The sequence below is a fragment of the Aquarana catesbeiana genome, linkage group LG12 (genome assembly GCF_042186555.1).
Source record: "Aquarana catesbeiana isolate 2022-GZ linkage group LG12, ASM4218655v1, whole genome shotgun sequence".
NCBI classification, from domain to species: Eukaryota; Metazoa; Chordata; class Amphibia; order Anura; family Ranidae; genus Aquarana; species Aquarana catesbeiana.
Window position 1 is genome coordinate 163,575,353 of NC_133335.1, and position 20,270 is coordinate 163,595,622.

At 49.9% G+C, this 20,270-nt stretch overlaps 1 protein-coding gene and 1 long non-coding RNA gene across 2 annotated transcripts in view; one reads left to right on the forward strand and one right to left on the reverse strand.

Moving 5' to 3' along the window:
• Positions 1-206, reverse strand: part of SRP68 (signal recognition particle 68) — a 68,992-nt gene extending 68,786 nt beyond the window's left edge. The window contains exon 1 of the mRNA XM_073606142.1: positions 32-206. Within this exon, the coding sequence (XP_073462243.1) occupies positions 32-194 (163 nt within the window). The 5' untranslated portion in view covers positions 195-206. The remainder of the gene's footprint in view (positions 1-31) is intronic.
• An 871-nt stretch (positions 207-1,077) lies between these two features.
• LOC141114130 (uncharacterized) lies at positions 1,078-8,912 on the forward strand. The gene is made up of 3 exons (XR_012236874.1): positions 1,078-1,294; positions 6,229-6,494; positions 7,102-8,912. It is a non-coding gene; the product is annotated as an uncharacterized lncRNA (long non-coding RNA).
• The last annotated feature ends 11,358 nt before the right edge of the window (positions 8,913-20,270 follow it).

Sequence of the window (20,270 nt, forward strand, 5' to 3'; positions counted from 1 at the left end):
CGGTCCTCTCCTCCCCCCGGTGTCAGGATACTCTCCAAGCCCAGAGTGTCTCCCAGGCGTCCGGCCTTCCCCGCCGGCGGCCGCTCATTCTCCTTATTTTCCTCCGTCCCGGCACCAGTCTGTCGCTCCGCCGCCATCTTTGCACACTCAGCTCTCCGGGCACCAACAAGACGAGAGGGGCCTGCCCGGTGCATGATGGTATATGGGAGCAATGCCTGTTGGGAGATTGGAGGACTGAGAGGGGCGATATTTAAGGGCGGAGTGTAGCGAACACTGAGATATGTGTAGAGCAACGTGAGATGTAGAGCGGTATTCTTGCCTACCAAACGTGAGAGTTATTTATTACCTCAGAAGATACATTTCATACCAAAAGTAAAAAAAAAATAGAATCATTCTTATATATGTAAAAAAAAAATCATACTGTTATAAATTACCTCAGAAAATGCATTTCATAATAATAAAAAAGAAAAATTGGAATAATTTATATATATGTAAAAAAAATCATACTGAACTCACAACAGCAGCCCTGAGCTTATATACCTTACCTGAGCTTTATAAGATACCTTGTTAGACAAAGAGTGAGGGCTCATTTACACTTGCTTCGGCTTCAGCACACATTAACGGCTAGTTTACACTTGCTTCAAAACAAGGCTTTGGACAGGCTTTTTTAAAGCTCTCTGAACGCTGGTCAAAGCCCCTGTCACTAAAATAAAATGGCTTACAGACCTGTTTACACCTTGTTTTTGCTTTGCTTGGCTTCGCTGAAAAAAATTATACCCCATATAGCTTTAGGGCTAGTTTACACTTGCTTCAAAACATGGCTTTGGACACGCTTTGTTAACCACTTACTGACCTGCTGATATACTGCGTCAGGTCAGCTCTCCTGGCAAACTGCCGTACCTGTACGTTAGGGTTGCAATGCCACCTGTTTGGGATTCACCCGGACAGTACGGGTTTTGAATCGTGTGTCTGGGTCTCCTTCCGCCTGATACCCGGACACATGATTCAGACTGCTCTGTGGCTCTGTGCACCATCTACTCAACTGGTGGAGGAACATGAGTAGTTAATGTTATCAGGAGTAAGTTCTTATCTTTATTCAGAAGTTCCAACAATCTAATCTGAGTACCGAAGTCAACTTCTATAGTACCTAGGACCGCCAGCTCCGCTCCCGACTCCGCCCCCCACCTCCGGGTCTCGCTAAGAGGCTGTATCTGCCCTGGAAAGGTAGGAGAAATAACCCCTGCAGTGCAGTGCATCGAGGACGCTCATGGTCACTCTGCTCCTTGACATACAGGTATCCTCCAGTCATGCTGTCCCCCCATACTGCTCTCCACAGTGGCTGCCTGCCCTCCCATCATACTGCCCTCCGCTACCACCCCTCCCATCATTCTGCCCTCCGCTACCACTCCTCCTATCATACTGCCCTCCATTACCACCCCTCCCATCATACGGCCCTTCCGCTACCACCCCTTCCATCATTCTGCCCTCTGCTACTACCCCTCCCATCATACTGCCCTCTGCTACTACCCCTCCCATCATTCTGCCCTCTGCTACCACCACTCCCATCATACTGCCCTCTGCTACTACCCCTCCCATCATTCTGCCCTCCACTACTACCCCTCCCCTAATTATGCCCTCCGCTACCACCCCTCCCCTCATTCTACCCTCCGCTACCACCTCTCCCATCATACTGCCCTCCGCTACCATCCCTCCCATCATACTGCCCTCCGCTACCACCCCTCCCATCATACTGCCCTCCGCTACCACCCCTCCCATCATACTGCCCTCCGCTACCACCCCTCCCATCATACTGCCCTCTGCTACCACCCCTCCTATCATACTGCCCTCAGCTACCACCCCTCCCATCATACTGCCCTCCACTACCACCCCTCCCATCATACTGCCCTCCACTACCACCCCTCCCATCATACTGCCCTCCACTACCACCCCCTCCTATCATATTGCCCTCTACTACCACCTCTCCCATCATACTGACCTCCACTACACCCCCTCCCAATATACTGTTCTCCACTACCACCTCCCATCATACTGCCCTCCACTACCACACCCTCTTATCATACTGCCCTCCACTACCACACTTCCATCATACTGCCCTCCACTACCACCCTTTCTATCATACTGCCTTCCACTACCACCCCTCCCATCATACTGCCCTCCACTATTACCCCTCCCATCATTCTGCCCTCCGCTACTACCCCTCCCCTCATTCTGCGTTCCACTACCACCCCTCCCATCATACTGCCCTCCACTACCATTCCTCCCATCATACTGCCCTCCACTACCACCCCTCCCATCATTCTGCCCTCCACTACTACCCCTCCCCTCATTCTTCCCTCCGCTACCACCCCTCCCATCATACTGCCCTCTGCTACCATCCCTCCCATCATACTGCCCTCCACTGCCACCCTTCCCATTATACTGCCCTCCGCTACCACCCCTACCATCATACTGCCCTCCGCTACCACTCCTCCCATCATACTGCCCTGCACTATCACCCCTCCCATCTTACGGCCCTCCGCTACCACCCCTCCCATCATTCTGCCCTCCGCTACCACCCCTCCCATCATACTGCCCTCAGCTACCACCCCTCTCATCATACTGCCCTCCGCTACCACCCCTCCCATCATTCTGCCATCCGCTACCACCCCTCCCATCATTCTGCCCTCCGCTACCATCCCTCTCATCATACTGCCTCCACTACCACCCCTCCACTCATTCTGCCCTCCGTTACCACCCCTCCCATCATTCTGCCCTCCGCTACCATCCCTCCCATCATACTGCCCTCCACTACCACCCCTCCCCTCTTTCTTCCCTCCGCTACCACCCCTCCCATCATACTGTCCTCTGCTCTGCTACCATCCCGCCCATCATACTGCCCTCCACTACCACCCCTCCCATCATACTGCCCTCCGCTACCACCCCTCCCATCATACTGCCCTCCGCTACTACCCCTCCTATCATACTGCCCTCCGCTACCACCCCCCCGATCACATTGCCCTCCACTACCACCCCTCCCATCTTACGGCCCTCCGCTACCACCCCTCCTCTCATTCTTCCCTCCGCTACCACCCCTCCCATCATACTGTCCTCTGCTACCATCCCTCCCATCATACTGTCCTCTGCTCCCATCCCTCCCATCATACTGCCCTCCGCTACCACCCCTCCCATCATACTGCCCTCCGCTACCACCCCTCCCATCATACTGCCCTCCGCTACCACCCCTCCCATCATTCTGCCCTCCGCTACCACCCCTCCTATCATACTGCCCTCAGCTACCACCCCTCTCATCACACTGCCCTCCGCTACCACCCCTCCCATCATTCTGCCGTCCGCTACCACCCCTCCCATCATTCTACCCTCCGCTACCATCCCTCTCATCATACTGCCCTCCACTACCACCCCTCCCCTCATTCTGCCCTCCGTTACCACCCCTCCCATCATACTGCCCTCAGCTACCACCCCTCCCATCATACTGCCCTCCGCTACCACCCCTCCCATCATACTGCCCTCCGCTACCACCCCTCCTATCATACTACCCTCCGCTACCACCCCTCCTATCACATTGCCCTCCACTACCACCCCTCCCATCTTACGGCCCTCTGCTACCACCCCTCCCCTCATTCTTCCCTCCGCTACCATCCCTCCCATCATACTGTCCTCTGCTACCATCCCTCCCATCATACTGCCCTCCACTACCACCCCTCCCATCATACTGCCCTCCGCTACCACCCCTCCCATCATACTGCCCTCCGCTACCACCCCTCCCATCATTCTGCCCTCCGCTACCACCCCTCCTATCATACTGCCCTCAGCTACCACCCCTCTCATCATACTGCCCTCCGCTACCACCCCTCCCATCATTCTGCCGTCCGCTACCACCCCTCCCATCATTCTGCCCTCCGCTACCATCCCTCTCATCATACTGCCCTCCACTACCACCCCTCCCCTCATTCTGCCCTCCGTTACCACCCCTCCCATCATACTGCCCTCAGCTACCACCCCTCTCATCATACTGCCCTCCGCTACCACCCCTCCCATCATTCTGCCCTCCGCTACCATCCCTCCTATCATACTGCCCTCAGCTACCACCCCTCTCATCATACTGCCCTCCGCTACCACCCCTGCCATCATACTGCCCTCCGCTACCACCCCTCCTATCACACTGCCCTCCGCTACCACCCTTCCTATCACATTGCCCTCCACTACCACCCCTCCCATCTTACGGCCCTCCGCTACCACCCCTCCAATCATTCTGCCCTCCGCTACCACCCCCCCTATCACATTGCCCTCCACTACCACCCCTCCCATCTTACGGCCCTCCGCTACCACCCCTCCCCTCATTCTTCCCTCCGCTACCACCCCTCCCATCATACTGTCCTCTGCTACCATCCCTCCCATCATACTGCCCTCCACTACCACCCCTCCCATCATACTGCCCTCCGCTACCACCCCTCCCATCATACTGCCCTCCGCTACCACCCCTCCCATCATTCTGCCCTCCGCTACCACCCCTCCCATCATACTGCCCTCCGCTACCACCCCTCCCATCATACTGCCCTCCGCTACCACCCCTCCCATCATTCTGCCCTCCGCTAGCACCCCTCTTATCATACTGCCCTCCGCAACCACCCCTCCTATCATATTGCCCTCCGCTACCACCCCTCCTATCATACTGCCCTCTGCTACCACCCCTCCCATCATACTGCCCTCTGCTACCATCCCTAGCATCATACTGCCCTCCACTACCACCCCTCACATCTTATGGCCCTCCGCTACCACCCCTCCCATCATTCTGCCCTCCGCTACCACCCCTCCCATCATACTGCCCTCCGCTACCACCCCTATCATCATACTGCCCTCCGCTACCACCCCTCCCATCATTCTGCCCTCCGCTACCACCCCTCCTATCATTCTGCCCTCCGCTAGCACCCCTCTTATCATACTGCCCTCCGCAACCACCCCTCCTATCATATTGCCCTCCGCTACCACCCCTCCTATCATACTGCCCTCTGCTACCACCCCTCCCATCATACTGCCCTCTGCTACCATCCCTAGCATCATACTGCCCTCCACTACCACCCCTCACATCTTATGGCCCTCCGCTACCACCCCTCCCATCATTCTGCCCTCCGCTACCACCCCTCCCATCATACTGCCCTCCGCTACCACCCCTATCATCATACTGCCCTCCGCTACCACCCCTCCCATCATTCTGCCCTCCGCTACCACCCCTCCTATCATTCTGCCCTCCGCTACCATCCCTCTCATCATACTGCCCTCCACTACCACCCCTCCCCTCATTCTGCCCTCCGTTACCATCTCTCCCATCATACTGCCCTCCACTACCACCCCTCCCATCATTCTGCCCTCCACTACTACCCCTCCCCTCATTCTTCCCTCCGCTACCACCCCTCCCATCATACTGCCCTCTGCTACCATCCCTCCCATCATACTGCCCTCCACTACCACCCCTCCCATCTTACGGCCCTCCGCTACCACCCCTCCCATCATACAGCCCTCCGCTACCACCCCTCCCATCATTCTGCCCTACGCTACCACCCCTCCCATCATACTGCCCTCCGCTACCACCCCTTCCATCATTCTGCCCTCCGCTACCACCCCTCCTATCATACTTCCCTCCGCTACCACCCCTCCTATCATACTGCCCTCTGCTACCACCACTCCCACCACATGGCCCTCCGCTACCACCCCTCCCATCATTCTGCCCTCTGCTACCACCCCTCCCATCATACTGCCCTCAGCTATCACCCCACCTTTCATACTGCCCTCCACTACCACCCCTCCCATCTTATGGCTCTCCACTACCACCCCTCCCATCATTCTGCCCTCCGCTACTACCCCTCCTATCATACTGCCCTCCGCTACCACCCTCCCATCATATGGCCCTCCGCTACCACCCCTCCAATCATACTGCCCTCTGCTACTACCCCTCCCATCATTCTGCCCTCCGCTACCACCCCTCCCATCATACTGCCCTCCGCTACCACCCCTCCCCTCATTCTGCCCTCCGCTACCACCCCTCCCATCATACTGCCCTCCGCTACCACCCCTCCCATCATACTGCCCTCCGCTACCATCCCTCCCATCATACTGCCCTCCGCTACCACCCCTCCCATCATACTGCCTTCCGCTATCACCCCTCCTATCATACTGCTCTCCACTACCACCCCATCTTATCAAATGCAGGACCCCCAAAAGACAAATGGATTGAAACAGCTGAGAAAGCACAGCCCTGTGCACTGCCCTAGGAGCCTGGAGGAAGCAGAACCCAGTCCTAAGAAGCTGTGGAGTAATCTCTCGGTGAGGTGCTGACCGGTGTGGATGCCCTGATCTAGTGGAGCAAACTGCAGAGGCCCGATAGACCACAGACGAGTCACTAAGAGAACCATCAAGGAGGACCACTCACGGTTACCCATACATGCCTATCACCCCTGCAGGGGTAATAGGAGCTGGTGAGTGGGGACTCATAAGGGGGAGCACACGAGTCACCTGATTTGATGAGCACAAGAGTCACTTGATCATTTTGAACATTTGGTCACTTTGGAGCTTCACCAATGCTATATTCATACTATTTTGGGGATTTTGTACCACTCTGACTGACTGTTTTTGATACACTTTTTTCTTGGGATTATTGGTTTGAATTTTTGGGTATTTTGGAGCCTCACTAATGCAATATCCATAATATTTTTGGGATTTTTTACCACTTTTGATTGATTTTCTGACACATATGTTTTGGAATATTTTTTTCGGATGAACTGTTGACAACTTTGGGATTTATTTATGGTTATTACACTAGATTATTTATGCTATGGTTTATCACACCAGTGTGTTTATTTTTATTTTTACTTTTATGCATATGATTAGTCTTTTTTGATCATTCTACACCTATGTGTTTTTTGATTCAGCTTGGTATACAATGTATTTTATATGTGTTTATCTGGTTGGTACACACCTGCTACACTTAATTCAGTATTTGTATGTTTAATATTGGAGGACACATACAGTGGGGACGGAAAGTATTCAGACCCCCTTAAATTTTTCACTCTTTGTTATATACAGGTGTGTGGCTTTCCTAATCAAGTCCAATCAGTATAATCAAACACAGCTGGACTCAAATGAAGGTGTAGAACCATCTCAAGGATTATCAGAAGAAATGGACAGCACCTGAGTTAAATATATGAGTGTCACAGCAAAGGGTCTGAATACTTAGGACCATGTGATATTTCAGTTTTTCTTTTTTAATAAATATGCAAAAATGTCAACAATTCTGTGGTTTTTCTGTCAATATGGGGTGCTGTGTGTACATTAATGAGGAAAAAATGAACTTAAATGATTTTAGCAAATGGCTGCAATATAACAAAGAGTGAAAAAATTTAAGGGGGTCTGAATACTTTACATCCCCACTGTATATACATATTTAGCACAATTAGGGATAGGAAATTCCCCCCATTTTAGTTAGTGTCATCTACCCCATTATTCTACTCAAACCCACCCGGTATTAATTAGGGTAGCGCCACTTACCCCATTTTCTTACTTTCATCTTTTGTAAGTTCTCTTGGGAACTGATTAGGGGAGGCTGCAACCCGTTAGTATCCTGAGCGCGGAGTATACCATTATTTTGACCTCTCCCATCATACTGCCCTCCACTGCCACCCCTTCAATAATATTGCCCTCCACTACCACCCCTCCAATCATACTGCCCTCTGCTTTTCCTTCATACTGCCCTCCACTACCACCCCTCCTATCATACTGCCCTCCGTTACCACCCCTCCAATCATACTGCCCTCCACTACCACCCCTCCCATCATACTGCCCTCCACTACCACCCCCTCCCAATATGCTGCCCTTCACTACCCCCTCCCATCATACTTCCCTCCACTGCCACTGCCCTCCACTACTCCACTTCCATCATATTGCCCTCCACTACCACCCTTCCCATCATACTGCCCTCTACTACCACCCCTCCCATCATACTGCCCTCCACTACCACCCTCCTCCCTTCATACTGCCCTCCACTACCCCTCTCCCACCATACTGCCCTCCACTACCTCCCTCCCATCATAGCTTATCCCAGAAGCCTGCACTCTGTACATAGCTCATCCCAGAACCTTGAACTCCGTACATAGCTCATCCCAGAACCCTCACACTGCATGCAGCTCATCCCAGAACCCTGCACTCTGCATGCAACTCATCCCAGAACCCTGCACTCTGTACACAGCTTATCCCAGAACCCTATACTCTGTACATAGCTCATCCCAGACCCCTGCACCCTGCATATAGATCATCCCAGAACCAAGCACCCTGTACATAGCTCATCCCAGAACCCTGCACCCTGTATATAGCTCATCCCAGAACCCTGCACCCTGTACATAGCTCATGCCAGAACCCTGCACCCTGTATCTAGCTCATCCCAGAACCCTGCACCCTGTACATAGCTCATCCCTGAACCCTCCACTCTGTACATAGCTCATCCCAGAACCATGCACTCTGCATGCAGCTCATCCCAGAACCTTGCACTTTGTACATAGCTCATCCCAGAACCCTGCACTCTGTACACAGCCCATCGCAGAACCCTGCACTCTGTACATATCTCATCCCAGAACCCTGCACCCTGTACATATCTCATCCCAGAACCCTGCACCCTGTACATAGCTCATCCCAGAACCCTGCACTCTGTACATAGCTCATCTCAGAACCCTGCACTCTGTACATAGCTCATCCCAGAACCCTGCACTCTGTACATAGCTCATCCCAGATCCCTGCACTCTGTACATAGCTCATCCTAGAACCCTGCACTCTTTACATAGCTCATCCTAGAACCCTGCACTCTTTACATAGCTCATCCCAGATCCCTGCACTCTGTACACAGCTCATCCCAGAACCTTGCACTCTGTGCATAGCTCATCCCAGAACCCTGCACTCTGTGCATAGCTCATCCTAGAACCCTGCACTCTGTACATAGCTCATCCCAGAACACTGCACTCTGTATGTAATGCACTCCAAAACCCTGCATTCTTTTATCCTTTTTTTAAATGAATGTGCTGGGGTTTCTATGTACCCTTGAGATTTTTGCTTATGGAACAATAATAAAAGCATATTTTATAGGTACAAGGAAGCCCGGGTTTTGTTTAATGACGCCCCTTAAGCTCCTCCCACTGTCAGAAATTTAACCACGCCCACATTTGCCATGGTGCGCTATGCAAGATTACTTCCTTCCGCAAGTGTCCCTCTTTCTGAAGTTCACAAGTTGGGAGGTATGCCTTAGGAGGCCTTGCTACATTTGGGGGCTCATCCGGGATGCTATCTGCAGCTGGCCTTAGCTGACCTAGACAAGAGCCACAATCCACGTGGAGAGTTGCTTCGATGGCTGCGGTTGCTTGGGGCAGGAGTCAGGGAGCTCCAACAGAGAAGAGCACTGTTCTGGAGACCTCAGGAAGTGAGCACAGCGAAGGAGAGATCAGAAGGTGGCTTAGCACTCTGGTCCCATGACACCGGGCTTACATTGTAGAAACTGAAGCCACATATAAGTTGGATCAAGTCAGGGTACTACTAGTGTTGTGTCCTCACTATACCGTGGCTGAGGTATAATTAGACAGACAGCTAACTCTCCTCCCTTAACAACTCATTGAGGCAGGCAGGTCCTTTTTTCAACTTTTATTGCACAGAAGTTAGAGTAAAACTAAAATAAAAGAAATAACATACAATCAGTATACACAATATACAAAATATATAGTCCTAACTAGGGATGAGCTTCGTGTTCGAATCAAATGCATGTTCGACTGATTTAAGTTAGATAGAGTAGGCAGGCGAGTCAGTTAGCTGCACTTACAGTGTATTGTGTATATATATATATATATATATATATATATATATACACTAGGTGTTGTGTATATACATCTCTTCTTACTACTGACAGGCAGGCAGGTGTTTTTACAGTATTTACAGCTACCTGAAGAAAATTGCTGGTGTTCTTCTGATCCTATTAGTCCTATTAGCTACAGTATTTACAGTTAGTGTAGTGCACAGTGTGCACCTAAAGCTACCTGAAGAAAATGAGTGTTCTTCTGATCCTATTAGTACAGTACAGCAGGCAGCTGCAGTATTTACAAGTTAGTGTAGTGCGTCCTCTGCACGGTGTGCACCTAAAGCTACCTGAAGAAAATGAGTGGTGTTCTGATCCTATTAGTACAGTACCGCAGGCAGCTGCAGTATTTACAAGTTAGTGTAGTGTGTCCTCTGCACAGTGTGCACCTAAAGCTACCTGAAGAAAATTAGTGGTGTTCTTCTGATCCTATTAGTACAGTACTGCAGGCAGCTGTAATATTTACAAGTTAGTGTAGTGCATCCTCTGCACAGTGTGCACCTAAAGCTACCTGAAGAAAATTAGTGGTGTTCTTCTGATCCTATTAGTACAGTACCGCAGGCAGCTGCAGTATTTACAATTTAGTGTAGTGCGTCCTCTGCACAGTGTGCACCTAAAGCTACCTGGAGAAAATTGCTGTTGTTCTGGTCCTATTAATACCACAGGCAGGCAGCTACAGTATTTACAGTTGGTGCACTGTGTCCTCTGCACAGTGTGCACCTAAAGCTACCTGAAGAAAATTTGTGGTGTTCTTCTGATCCTATTAATACCACAGGCAGGCAGCTACACTATTTACAGTTAGTGTAGTGCGTCCTCTGCACAGTGTGCACCTAAAGCTACCTGGAGACAATTGCTGTTGTTTTGCTCCTATTAATACCACATGCAGCAGCTACAGTATTTACAGTTAGTGTACTGTGTCCTCTGCACAGTGTGCACCTAAAGCTACCTGAAGAAAATTAGTGGTGTTCTTCTAATCCTATTAATACCACAGGCAGCTACAGTATTTACAGTTAGTGTAGTGCATCCTCTGCACAATGTGCACCTATAGCTACCTGGAGACAATTGCTGTTGTCCTGCTGCTATTAATACCACAGGAAGGCAGCTACAGTATTTACAGTTAGTGTACTGTGTCCTCTGCACAGTGTGCACCTAAAGCTACCTGAAGACAATTGCTGTTGTTCTACTCCTATTAATATCACAGGCAGGCAGCTACACTATTTACAGTTAGTGTAGTGCGTCCTCTGCACAGTGTGCACCTAAAGCTACCTGGAGACAATTGCTGTTGTTCTGCTCCTATTAATACCACATGCAGCAGCTACAGTATTTACAGTTAGTGTACTGTGTCCTCTGCACAGTGTGCACCTAAAGCTACCTGAAGAAAATTAGTGGTGTTCTTCTAATCCTATTAATACCACAGGCAGCTACAGTATTTACAGTTAGTGTAGTGCATCCTCTGCACAATGTGCACCTATAGCTACCTGGAGACAATTGCTGTTGTCCTGCTGCTATTAATACCACAGGAAGGCAGCTACAGTATTTACAGTTAGTGTACTGCGTCCTCTGCACAGTGTGCACCTAAAGCTACCTGAAGACAATTGCTGGTGTTCTCATACTAATAATACTACAGGCAGGCAGTTGATTCTGCTAGCTGCAGTATCAGTATATATACATTCCAGCTTTGTGCAGCTACATCTCACTGTAGGCCATTAGTATGTCTGGAAGGCCAACAAGGAGAGGCAGACAGTCACAAGCCAATAAAAAAGGGCACGCAGGCTCTGTGTCTAGAGGCAACAGTGCTGGTCGTGGAGACGGTGCATCCTCATCAGCACGTGGCCGTGGGACACGCTTGTCCTTTTATTCGGCAGCTGGCCGCGTTGAGCCGCAACATGCAGAAGACTTGGTAGAGTGGATGACCAAGCCGTCCTCATCCTCCTCATCCTCTCTCACCCAGGCTCAGGGTACTTTGTCTGGCAAAGCAGCTGCCAACGTGGCCTCTTCCCTCGGCTCAATGGCATCAGTCTCTCCTTCCCTAGCCATACCATGTCCTCCTGAGGAGTCCCCTGAACTGTTTGACCACAGTGTTGGGTACATGCTGTAGGAGGATCCCCAATGTTTTGAAGGCTCCGATGATGGTACCCAGCTAGAGGAAGGCAGTAACGTGAGCCCAGAGAGAGGGGGTGTCAAGAAGGACAGCAATCTGGCAGTCATGTTCCCCCAGCTGCAGCATACTGCCAGCTTTGCTCCAGTGATGAGGAGGGAGGGGATGATGAGGTCACTGACTCCATGTTGGTGCCTGATAGGAGAGAGGAGGAGGTACATCACCAACGAGGCAGGATGCCCTCCAGGGGCCAGCTTAAGGGCAGCACACCAACTGCATTACACCGCAGAGCTCCGCATGTGCAGGGCGCTGCTGTCTCTGCTCGTTATTCCAAAAGTTCTTTGATGTTGGCCTTTTTTGAGATGAGTGCATCAGATCCCACGCTGCTATTTGCAACATATGTCTCAAGCGTATCTCTCGTGGCCAAAACATCTCCCGCTTGGGCACCACATGCTTGACCAGACATATGTTGACCGGCCATGCAGTTCTTTGGCAAGCGTACCTAAAAGACCCACACCAAAGAACAAAGAGGACCTCTCCTTGCTCCTCATCAGCTGGGATCTCCAACCCCACTATACCTTCAGACCTCTCTGAGACCTGCACTGAGAGGAATGAAGGTGTAGATTTAGGTGTGTCACAGCCAAGTACTTGGGGGCAATCTGCTATCGGTACACCAACGTCAGATTGTACCAGGCAAATTTCCCTGCCCCAGCTGCTGCACCACCAAAAGAAGTTTGCTCCCAGCCATCCACATGCCCAGTGTTTGAATGCTAGCTTGGCTAAATTGCTAGCACTTCAACTGCTGCCTTTTCAGTTGGTAGACTCTGCCCCCTTCCGTGAGTTTGTGGAATGTGTGGTTCCTCAGTGGCAGGTTCCCAAACGCCACTTTTTCTCATGGAAGGCGATTCCGGCTCTCTACCGGCATGTGGAAGGTAATGTCTTGGCCTCGATGGACAGGGTGGTCAGCGGTAAGGTGCATATTACTGCTGACTCATGGTCCAGCAGGCATGGACAGGAACGTTACCTATCTTTCACCGCGCACTGGGTGACTTTTCTGGCAGCTGAGAAGGATGCAGGACAGGGTGCAGTAGTGTTGGAGGTTGTTCTGCCACCACGCCTCCAAAATACTACTAGTGGTGATTCTGCCACACCTCTCTCCTCCACCCCCTCCTCTTCTTCTTCCTCCATGGCCTCTTCTTGTGCTGATTTGACTTCAGAACCAGTGGTGCTCCGTAGGCCCTGTTAGTAGGATTCTGTCAGCTCTGAAGGGGCAGGTTTAGAGGTGGTTGACGCCACACCAGCTTAAGGCAGGTATGGTGGTTTGCGATAATGACACCAACCTCCTCTCTGCCCTCCGACAGGGACAACTGACCCATGTGCCCTGTTTGGCTCACGTCCTTAACTTGGTGGTGCAGCAGTTCTTGTGTAGGTACCCGGGCTTACAGGATGTCCTGAGGCAGGCCAGGAAAGTCTGTGTGCATTTCCGCAGGTCATATAATGCCAGTGCTCAGCTGGCTGACCTCCAAAAGGAATTTAGCCTGCCCAAGAACCGCCTAATCTGTGACATGCCCACCAGGTGGAACTCAACGTTGGCCATGCTGCAGCGGCTGCACACGCAGCAGAGGGCCATCAATGAGTACCTGTGCGACTATGGCACCAGGACAGGGTCAGGGGAGTTGGGTTTTTTTTCCCCACGCCAGTGGGCCATGATCAGGGATGCATGCACTATCCTGTCACCATTTGAGGAGGTCACGAGGATGGTGAGCAGTGGCAGTGCATGCATCAGTGACACTGTCCCCCTTGTCCACCTGTTGGAGCACACGCTGCATGGAATAATGGACAGGGCACTTGAGGCAGAACACAGGCAGGAAGAGGAGAACTTCCTTAGCTCTCAAGGCCCCCTTTATCCAGACAGTGTTCCTGCGTGCCCGCCGATCACAAAGGAAGAGGAGGAGGAGGAGGAGGAGGAAGAGGAGGATTGTGTCAGTATGGAGGTGGAGCCTGGCACTCAGCATCAGCAGCAGTCTTTAAGGGATCATTTACAGTCCCAAGAAACCCATGGACTTGTACGTGGCTGGGAGGAGGTGGCTGCGGATCATGTCGTCCTTAGTGACCCAGAGGACTCCGGTCAGAATGCCTCAGCAAACCTACGCTGCATGGCCTCCCTGATCCTGCAAAGCCTGTGGAAGGATCCTCATATTCGTGGTATCAAGGAGAGGGATCAATACTGGCTGGCAACCCTCCTTGATCCATGTTACAAGGGTAAGGTTGCGGACCTTATCTTACCATTGCAGAGGGAGCAGAGGATGAAACATCTTCGGGAGGCCTTGCAGAAAGGTCTGTGCAACGCGTTCTCAGAGACTGGGAGGTTACAAACTCCTGTTCCTGGACAACGTGTTGCTGAGGCTTCGGTCAGTCAAAGAAGGAGCGGTGGAGAAGGTGGCCATCTGACCGATGCGTTCAGACAATTTTTTAGTCCATAGCCCCAAGGTATGATCAGTTCCAGCAACCACCGCCAGCGTCTGTTTTACATGGTGCAGGAATACCTAGGGGCAAGATCTGACTTGGACACCTTTACCACCGAAAATCCTCTGGGTTACTGGGTCTTGAGGATGGATCACTGGCCAGAGCTTGCACAGTATGCAATTGAGCTACTGGCCTGTCCTGCATCCAGCGTTTTTTTGGAACGCACATTCAGTGCTGCTGGAGGTTTTGTAACCGATCACAGGGTGCGCCTGTCCACCGACTCGGTCGATCGACTGACCTTCATAAAAATGAATCAGTCTTGGATCACCACCAGCTACCAAGCATCTGATGCTGATGTAACCGAATATTTTTTTTTGAAATGTCAGATCCCTTCAAGACTGCCTATGCTGAGTGACTATCATGTTATGCTGAGTGACTATGCTCTTTCTCCACAATGATCATGCTGATAGCTTGTAAGAATATTTTTGGTTCTGGTTAAAAAATTGGCCCAATTTTTCAGCCCTTGTTTAACAGGGGCGTGTAATTACAATTTTTGATGCAATATTTTGCAAGGAGGGTTTGTTGCTGCACTCAACCAGAGTATTTGTGAGGGGTTGCAGTGTTGTGGCACCAGCACCAGTGCCTAAGGCCTAATTTTTCAGCCCCTGTTTAACAGGGGCTTGTAATTATAAGTTTGATGCAATACTTTGCAGCAGGGCTTGTTCCTGCGCTCCAACTAGAGTATCTTTGAGGGGTTGCAGTGTTGTGGCACCAGTGCCTAAGGCACAATTTTTCTGCCCCTGTTCAACAGGGACATGTAATTACAATTCTTGATCTAATATTTCAGGGCCCGTTCCAGCTCCCACCAAGAGTAACTGTGAGGACTTATGCCCCGTACACACGGTCGGACTTTGTTCGGACATTCCGACAACAAAATCCTAGGATTTTTTCCGACGGATGTTGGCTCAAACTTGTCTTGCATACACACGGTCACACAAAGTTGTCGGAAAATCCGATCGTTCTAAACGCGGTGACGTAAAACACGTACGTCGGGACTATAAACGGGGCAGTGGCCAATAGCTTTCATCTCTTTATTTATTCTGAGCATGCGTGGCACTTTGTCCGTCGGATTTGTGTACACACGATCGGAATTTCCGACAACGGATTTTGTTGTCGGAAAATTTTATCTCCTGCTCTCCAACTTTGTGTGTCGGAAAATCCGATGGAAAATGTCCGATGGAGCCCACACACGGTCGGAATTTCCGACAACACGCTCCGATCGGACATTTTCCATCGGAAAATCCGACCGTGTGTACGGGGCATTATGCCCCGTACACACGGTCGGACATTGATCGGACATTCCGACAACAAAATCCTCTGATTTTTTCCTACGGATGTTGGCTCAAACTTGTTTTGCCTACACACGGTCGCACAAAGTTGTCGGAATTTCCGATCGCCAAGAACGCGGTGACGTCAAGCACGTACGACGAGACTAGAAAAGGCCGGTTCAGAACCAAGTGCAGCACCCTTTGGGCTCCTTTTGCTAATCTCGTGTTAGTAAAAGTTTGGTGAGAGACGATTCGCGCTTTTTCAGACTCGTGGCTTTCAGATCATTTTCTGCCATTCAGTTTGTGCTTGTGGGTTTGTATCTGCTCTTCAGTGCGTGCAGTCAGTTCGTATCGGAGTTTTCTGTGCGATCTTGTCCGCTCGTTGCTGTTTTTCAGGTCGCTCTTCACAGGCCTTGCTGTTCTTCAGTGCGTTCTGTTACTTCGTTCTGAGCAGCCGACCGTTTTCTAGCCATGTTTCATATGCGTACTCCTCGTACAGTTCGTGCTGTGCGGGGGCTTGGTGTTGGGGTCCTGACCTTGACACAAGTCCAGTCCATGAACAGGGTGGGGAGGAGTTCATGGACCAAGAATTGGTTGCTTCAGCGTGACCAGTTCTGTCATATGCCTTTGCTCCGTGAGATCCGTGAGAAGAATCCTGAGGATTTCAGGAACTTTCTCAGGATGACGGACCCCGTGTTTCACCGTTTGTTGGCTTCGCTGACCCATTATATTAGCAGGCAGGATACCTGCATGAGGCAAGCCATCACTCCAGAGCAGAGGTTGGGTGCTACCTTGCGGTATTTGGCCACAGGGAGAAGTCTGCAGGACCTCAAGTTCTCGACAGGCATCTCCCCCCAGGCTCTTCTTTGTGGACATTTACTGCTTGTGTTTGTTTTAGCTGACCCTGACAGAAATGTGTGGAGTCCAGAAAATGGCGTGATTGTGTAACCTTATACAAAGCACTGTTGGCTGTTATTTACTAAATGCAAAGACACTTTTCACTACAAGTGCACTTGCAACTGCCCTGAAACTGCACTTGTAGTGCAAAGTGGATTTGCCCTTAGGAAATAACCCCCATTTTCTCATCAAACAACAATTACATCACCCCAAAAGTGTTGTAGCGTTGAGACAATAATCCACACATTCTTTTTTTTTTTTTTTTCCCAATAGCGTTTTTATTTTGTTTTCAAACACATGTGCAATACATTGCAGTGAAAACAGTATGTGCAATAGCATTACATAACCTTAAATTAACGTATAATTTGCTGATGCTAAACGTCTATACTCATAGACAAAAGTATTATTAGGTGCCTTCAGTAGTCCAATATTTGTCGTCTGGTGTTTCATTTGTTAAAGCACGTTATTGGAGTATATGTTTCACCACTGCAAAACTGTGGTTATACATGCCAAAACTGTAAAAATCATGAAACTATACAATAGAAGAAATTAAAGGTGGGTAGTGGGGGAGAGAGGAAGGAGAAGGAGGAGGAGAAGGAGAGGAGAGGGGGAATGAAATTTAGAAAGGAAAAAAAAGAAGGGGGGAGGGGGGATATAGAAGTCGTTGAGATGGTGGTGTTACCTGGTCAAGGTGGGTCCTCCCGGAGGTGCCATGGCTCCCAGACCCTGTTATGTGCCTCCAGTCTGTCTTGTATTCTGGCTGTCATTTTTTCCATCACTTCCATGTCCTTAATTCTGGCGTAAAGATCCTCAGCAGTTGGTGGGGTGGAGCGTTTCCAATGTAAAGCTATGAGGCATCTTGCTGCCGTTAGGACATGACGCACTAATTTCTTGTATGGGGTGGAGAGTTTGAGTGGTGATAGACCTAATAAAAAGAATTTCGGGGATGCCTGGACCTGTGTGTCCAAAAGGCGATCTAGTAATCTCTGAACTGTGGACCAGTAAGGAGCCAGCAGCGGGCAACTCCAATATATATGTAGGAAGGTGCCCTTTGCTTCTTGGCAGCGCCAGCATTTATCGGAGGTATTCGGGAAGATAGTATGGAGCACCTCTGGGGTCATGTACCACAGTAGGAGAATTTTATAGGAGTTTTCCTTATACAATGAGCATATTGAGCTCTTTGCTGCTTGGGACCAAATGATCTGCCACTGTGTCAAGGGGATGTCCTCACCTAGGATCCTTTCCCATTTAGTCATATAGGAATGTTTGCCCTGCCCATCCTGGGAGAATGTATTTAGAATCTTATATATGCCTGATATGAGCCCTCTCTGGGCGTTGCCTGCCAGAATCATAGTTTTGAATGGGGAGGGAGGTGAGAATTGTAGGTTGGGTGTTATAGTAAGTGCATAATGTCTAATTTGTAAATACCTATAAAACGCCTGTCTAGGGAGTTCATGTTTTTTTTGTAGATCAGTAAATGGCAAAAGTTTCCGTGTTCTAGGATCCACCAGGTTTCCAAAATGGAATAAATTCCGGGAGGTCCAGGGGTGTGACATTTGATAAGTAAGGCTATCCGGCACTTTGGGGTTACAGACAAAAGAGGTCAGGAGCGATCTCTCTGATGATAGTCCATGAGTGGGAGCCAGTTTACGCCATACCCTCCGCAGGAGGGACATGGGACCTAGCATACGTTCAGGGGCCACATCCGCGTTCGCACTCCATAATAGGTTATTTGGATGTGTGGGAGCCAGCCATAACTTTTCAATTTCTGTCCATTTATTGTAGGACTTGAGGGTGAACCACGATGCTACTGCGCGTAATTGAGCTGCATAGTAGTATTTAATAATATTGGGGAAAGCCAGTCCCCCTTCATTGCGCGATGCCATCAGCACTGATCTCGGTATCCTGTGTCTTTTATAATTCCAGACAAATTGTAGGAGTTCAGACTGGAGTTTTTTCAATTGGTGGAGCGGAATTGGTATGGGTAGTGTTTGAAAAAGATAAAGGAGTTTTGGAAGGATGGTCATTTTAAGTGAGGCTATTCGACCTAGTAAAGAAATATGGTGCTTTTTCCATTGGAGCAATGAGGATCTAATTGAGCGGAATAATGGGGGGAAGTTCTCCTGGTACAGGGTGTTAAATTTGGGGGTGATGTACGTCCCCAGATACTTCAGGGATGTTGTTTTCCATGTAAACGGGAAGTTGGATTTTAAAAGTGTGACCTCGGTGGCCGGGATATTAATTGGGAGTGCTTCTGATTTTGATTCGTTAATTTTATATCCTGAAAGGGCTCTGAAGCGGTTTAGCTCTGTATGGAGGATCGGAAGGGTAGTATGAGGTTGAGTTAGTGTGAGTATAATATCATCGGCGAAGAGGGAGATCTTAAATTCTCTACCTCTGACCGAAATTCCCTTAATATCTGGATTGTTCCTGATGGATGCTGCTAGGGGTTCTACACAGAGTGCAAATAGAAGAGGCGAGAGTGGGCATCCCTGTCTAGTCCCGTTCGCCACAGAAAATGTTGGAGAAAGTGCAAAGGGGGTTCTAACTTGGGATGAGGGATCAGTGTATAGGTGTTTGATTGCCCGCAGGAAAGGTCCCCGAAATCCCATAAATTGTAAGGTTGCAAATAGAAAAGGCCATCCCAACCGATCAAATGCTTTTTCCGCGTCCAGGCTTAGCAGCAAGGACGCCTGGCCTTCCTTGTTCGCCACCTCCACCAGATCTATAACCTTTCTGGTGTTATCACCCGCTTGTCTAAGCGGGACAAATCCCACCTGGTCTTTATGGACCAGGGAGGGGAGGATCTGATTGAGGCGGTTAGAAAGGAGTTTGGTAAAGATTTTTAGGTCAGAGTTCAATAACGCAATGGGTCTGTAACTGGCGCATATGGAGGGGTCTTTATCCGGTTTAGGTATAAGCGTAATAAAGGAACGTTGCATGTCTGGAGGTATGGGGGTGTCTTGTAGGAAGGCTTGAAATAAAATATGTGGGAGTAAAGTGGGGAGGAATGTTTTGTAGTATTCATATGGGAATCCGTCTGGACCTGGGGCTTTATGTGAAGGCAAACTTTTAACAGTCATTTCTATTTCCTCGTCTGTGATCTGTGCATTCAATGACAGCAAGTCAGTTGACATCAAGTGGGGGATTCTGCTGGCTTCCAGATACTGTCGCAGTTTGTGGGATAAGTCCTGCGAGGGGGGGTTACTGGGTATGTCTGGGTTATTATATAGGTTTTTGTAAAAGTCTGCAAAAACATGGGCAATCTCCGTGGGGTGGGATACCATTTGTCCCAATTTATTTTTAATTTGATGTGGTGTTTGCATATGGGATCTGTCTCGTAGTTTGTTGGCTAAAAGGGAATGCGCCTTATTTCCTTTATCATAGAATATTTGTTTCAATCTAATCAGTGCCTTTTCCACTTGGCCTAGTGCGAGTTCTTTAAGGGTAGAGCGGAGACTAATTATTTTCCGGAGAAGGGGTATTGTGGGGGTATCTTGGAGTTTACATTCCAACACTCTGAGATCCCTTTCCGCGTTTAATTTCGCTGCTAGTTTATCTTTCTTCATTGCGGAGG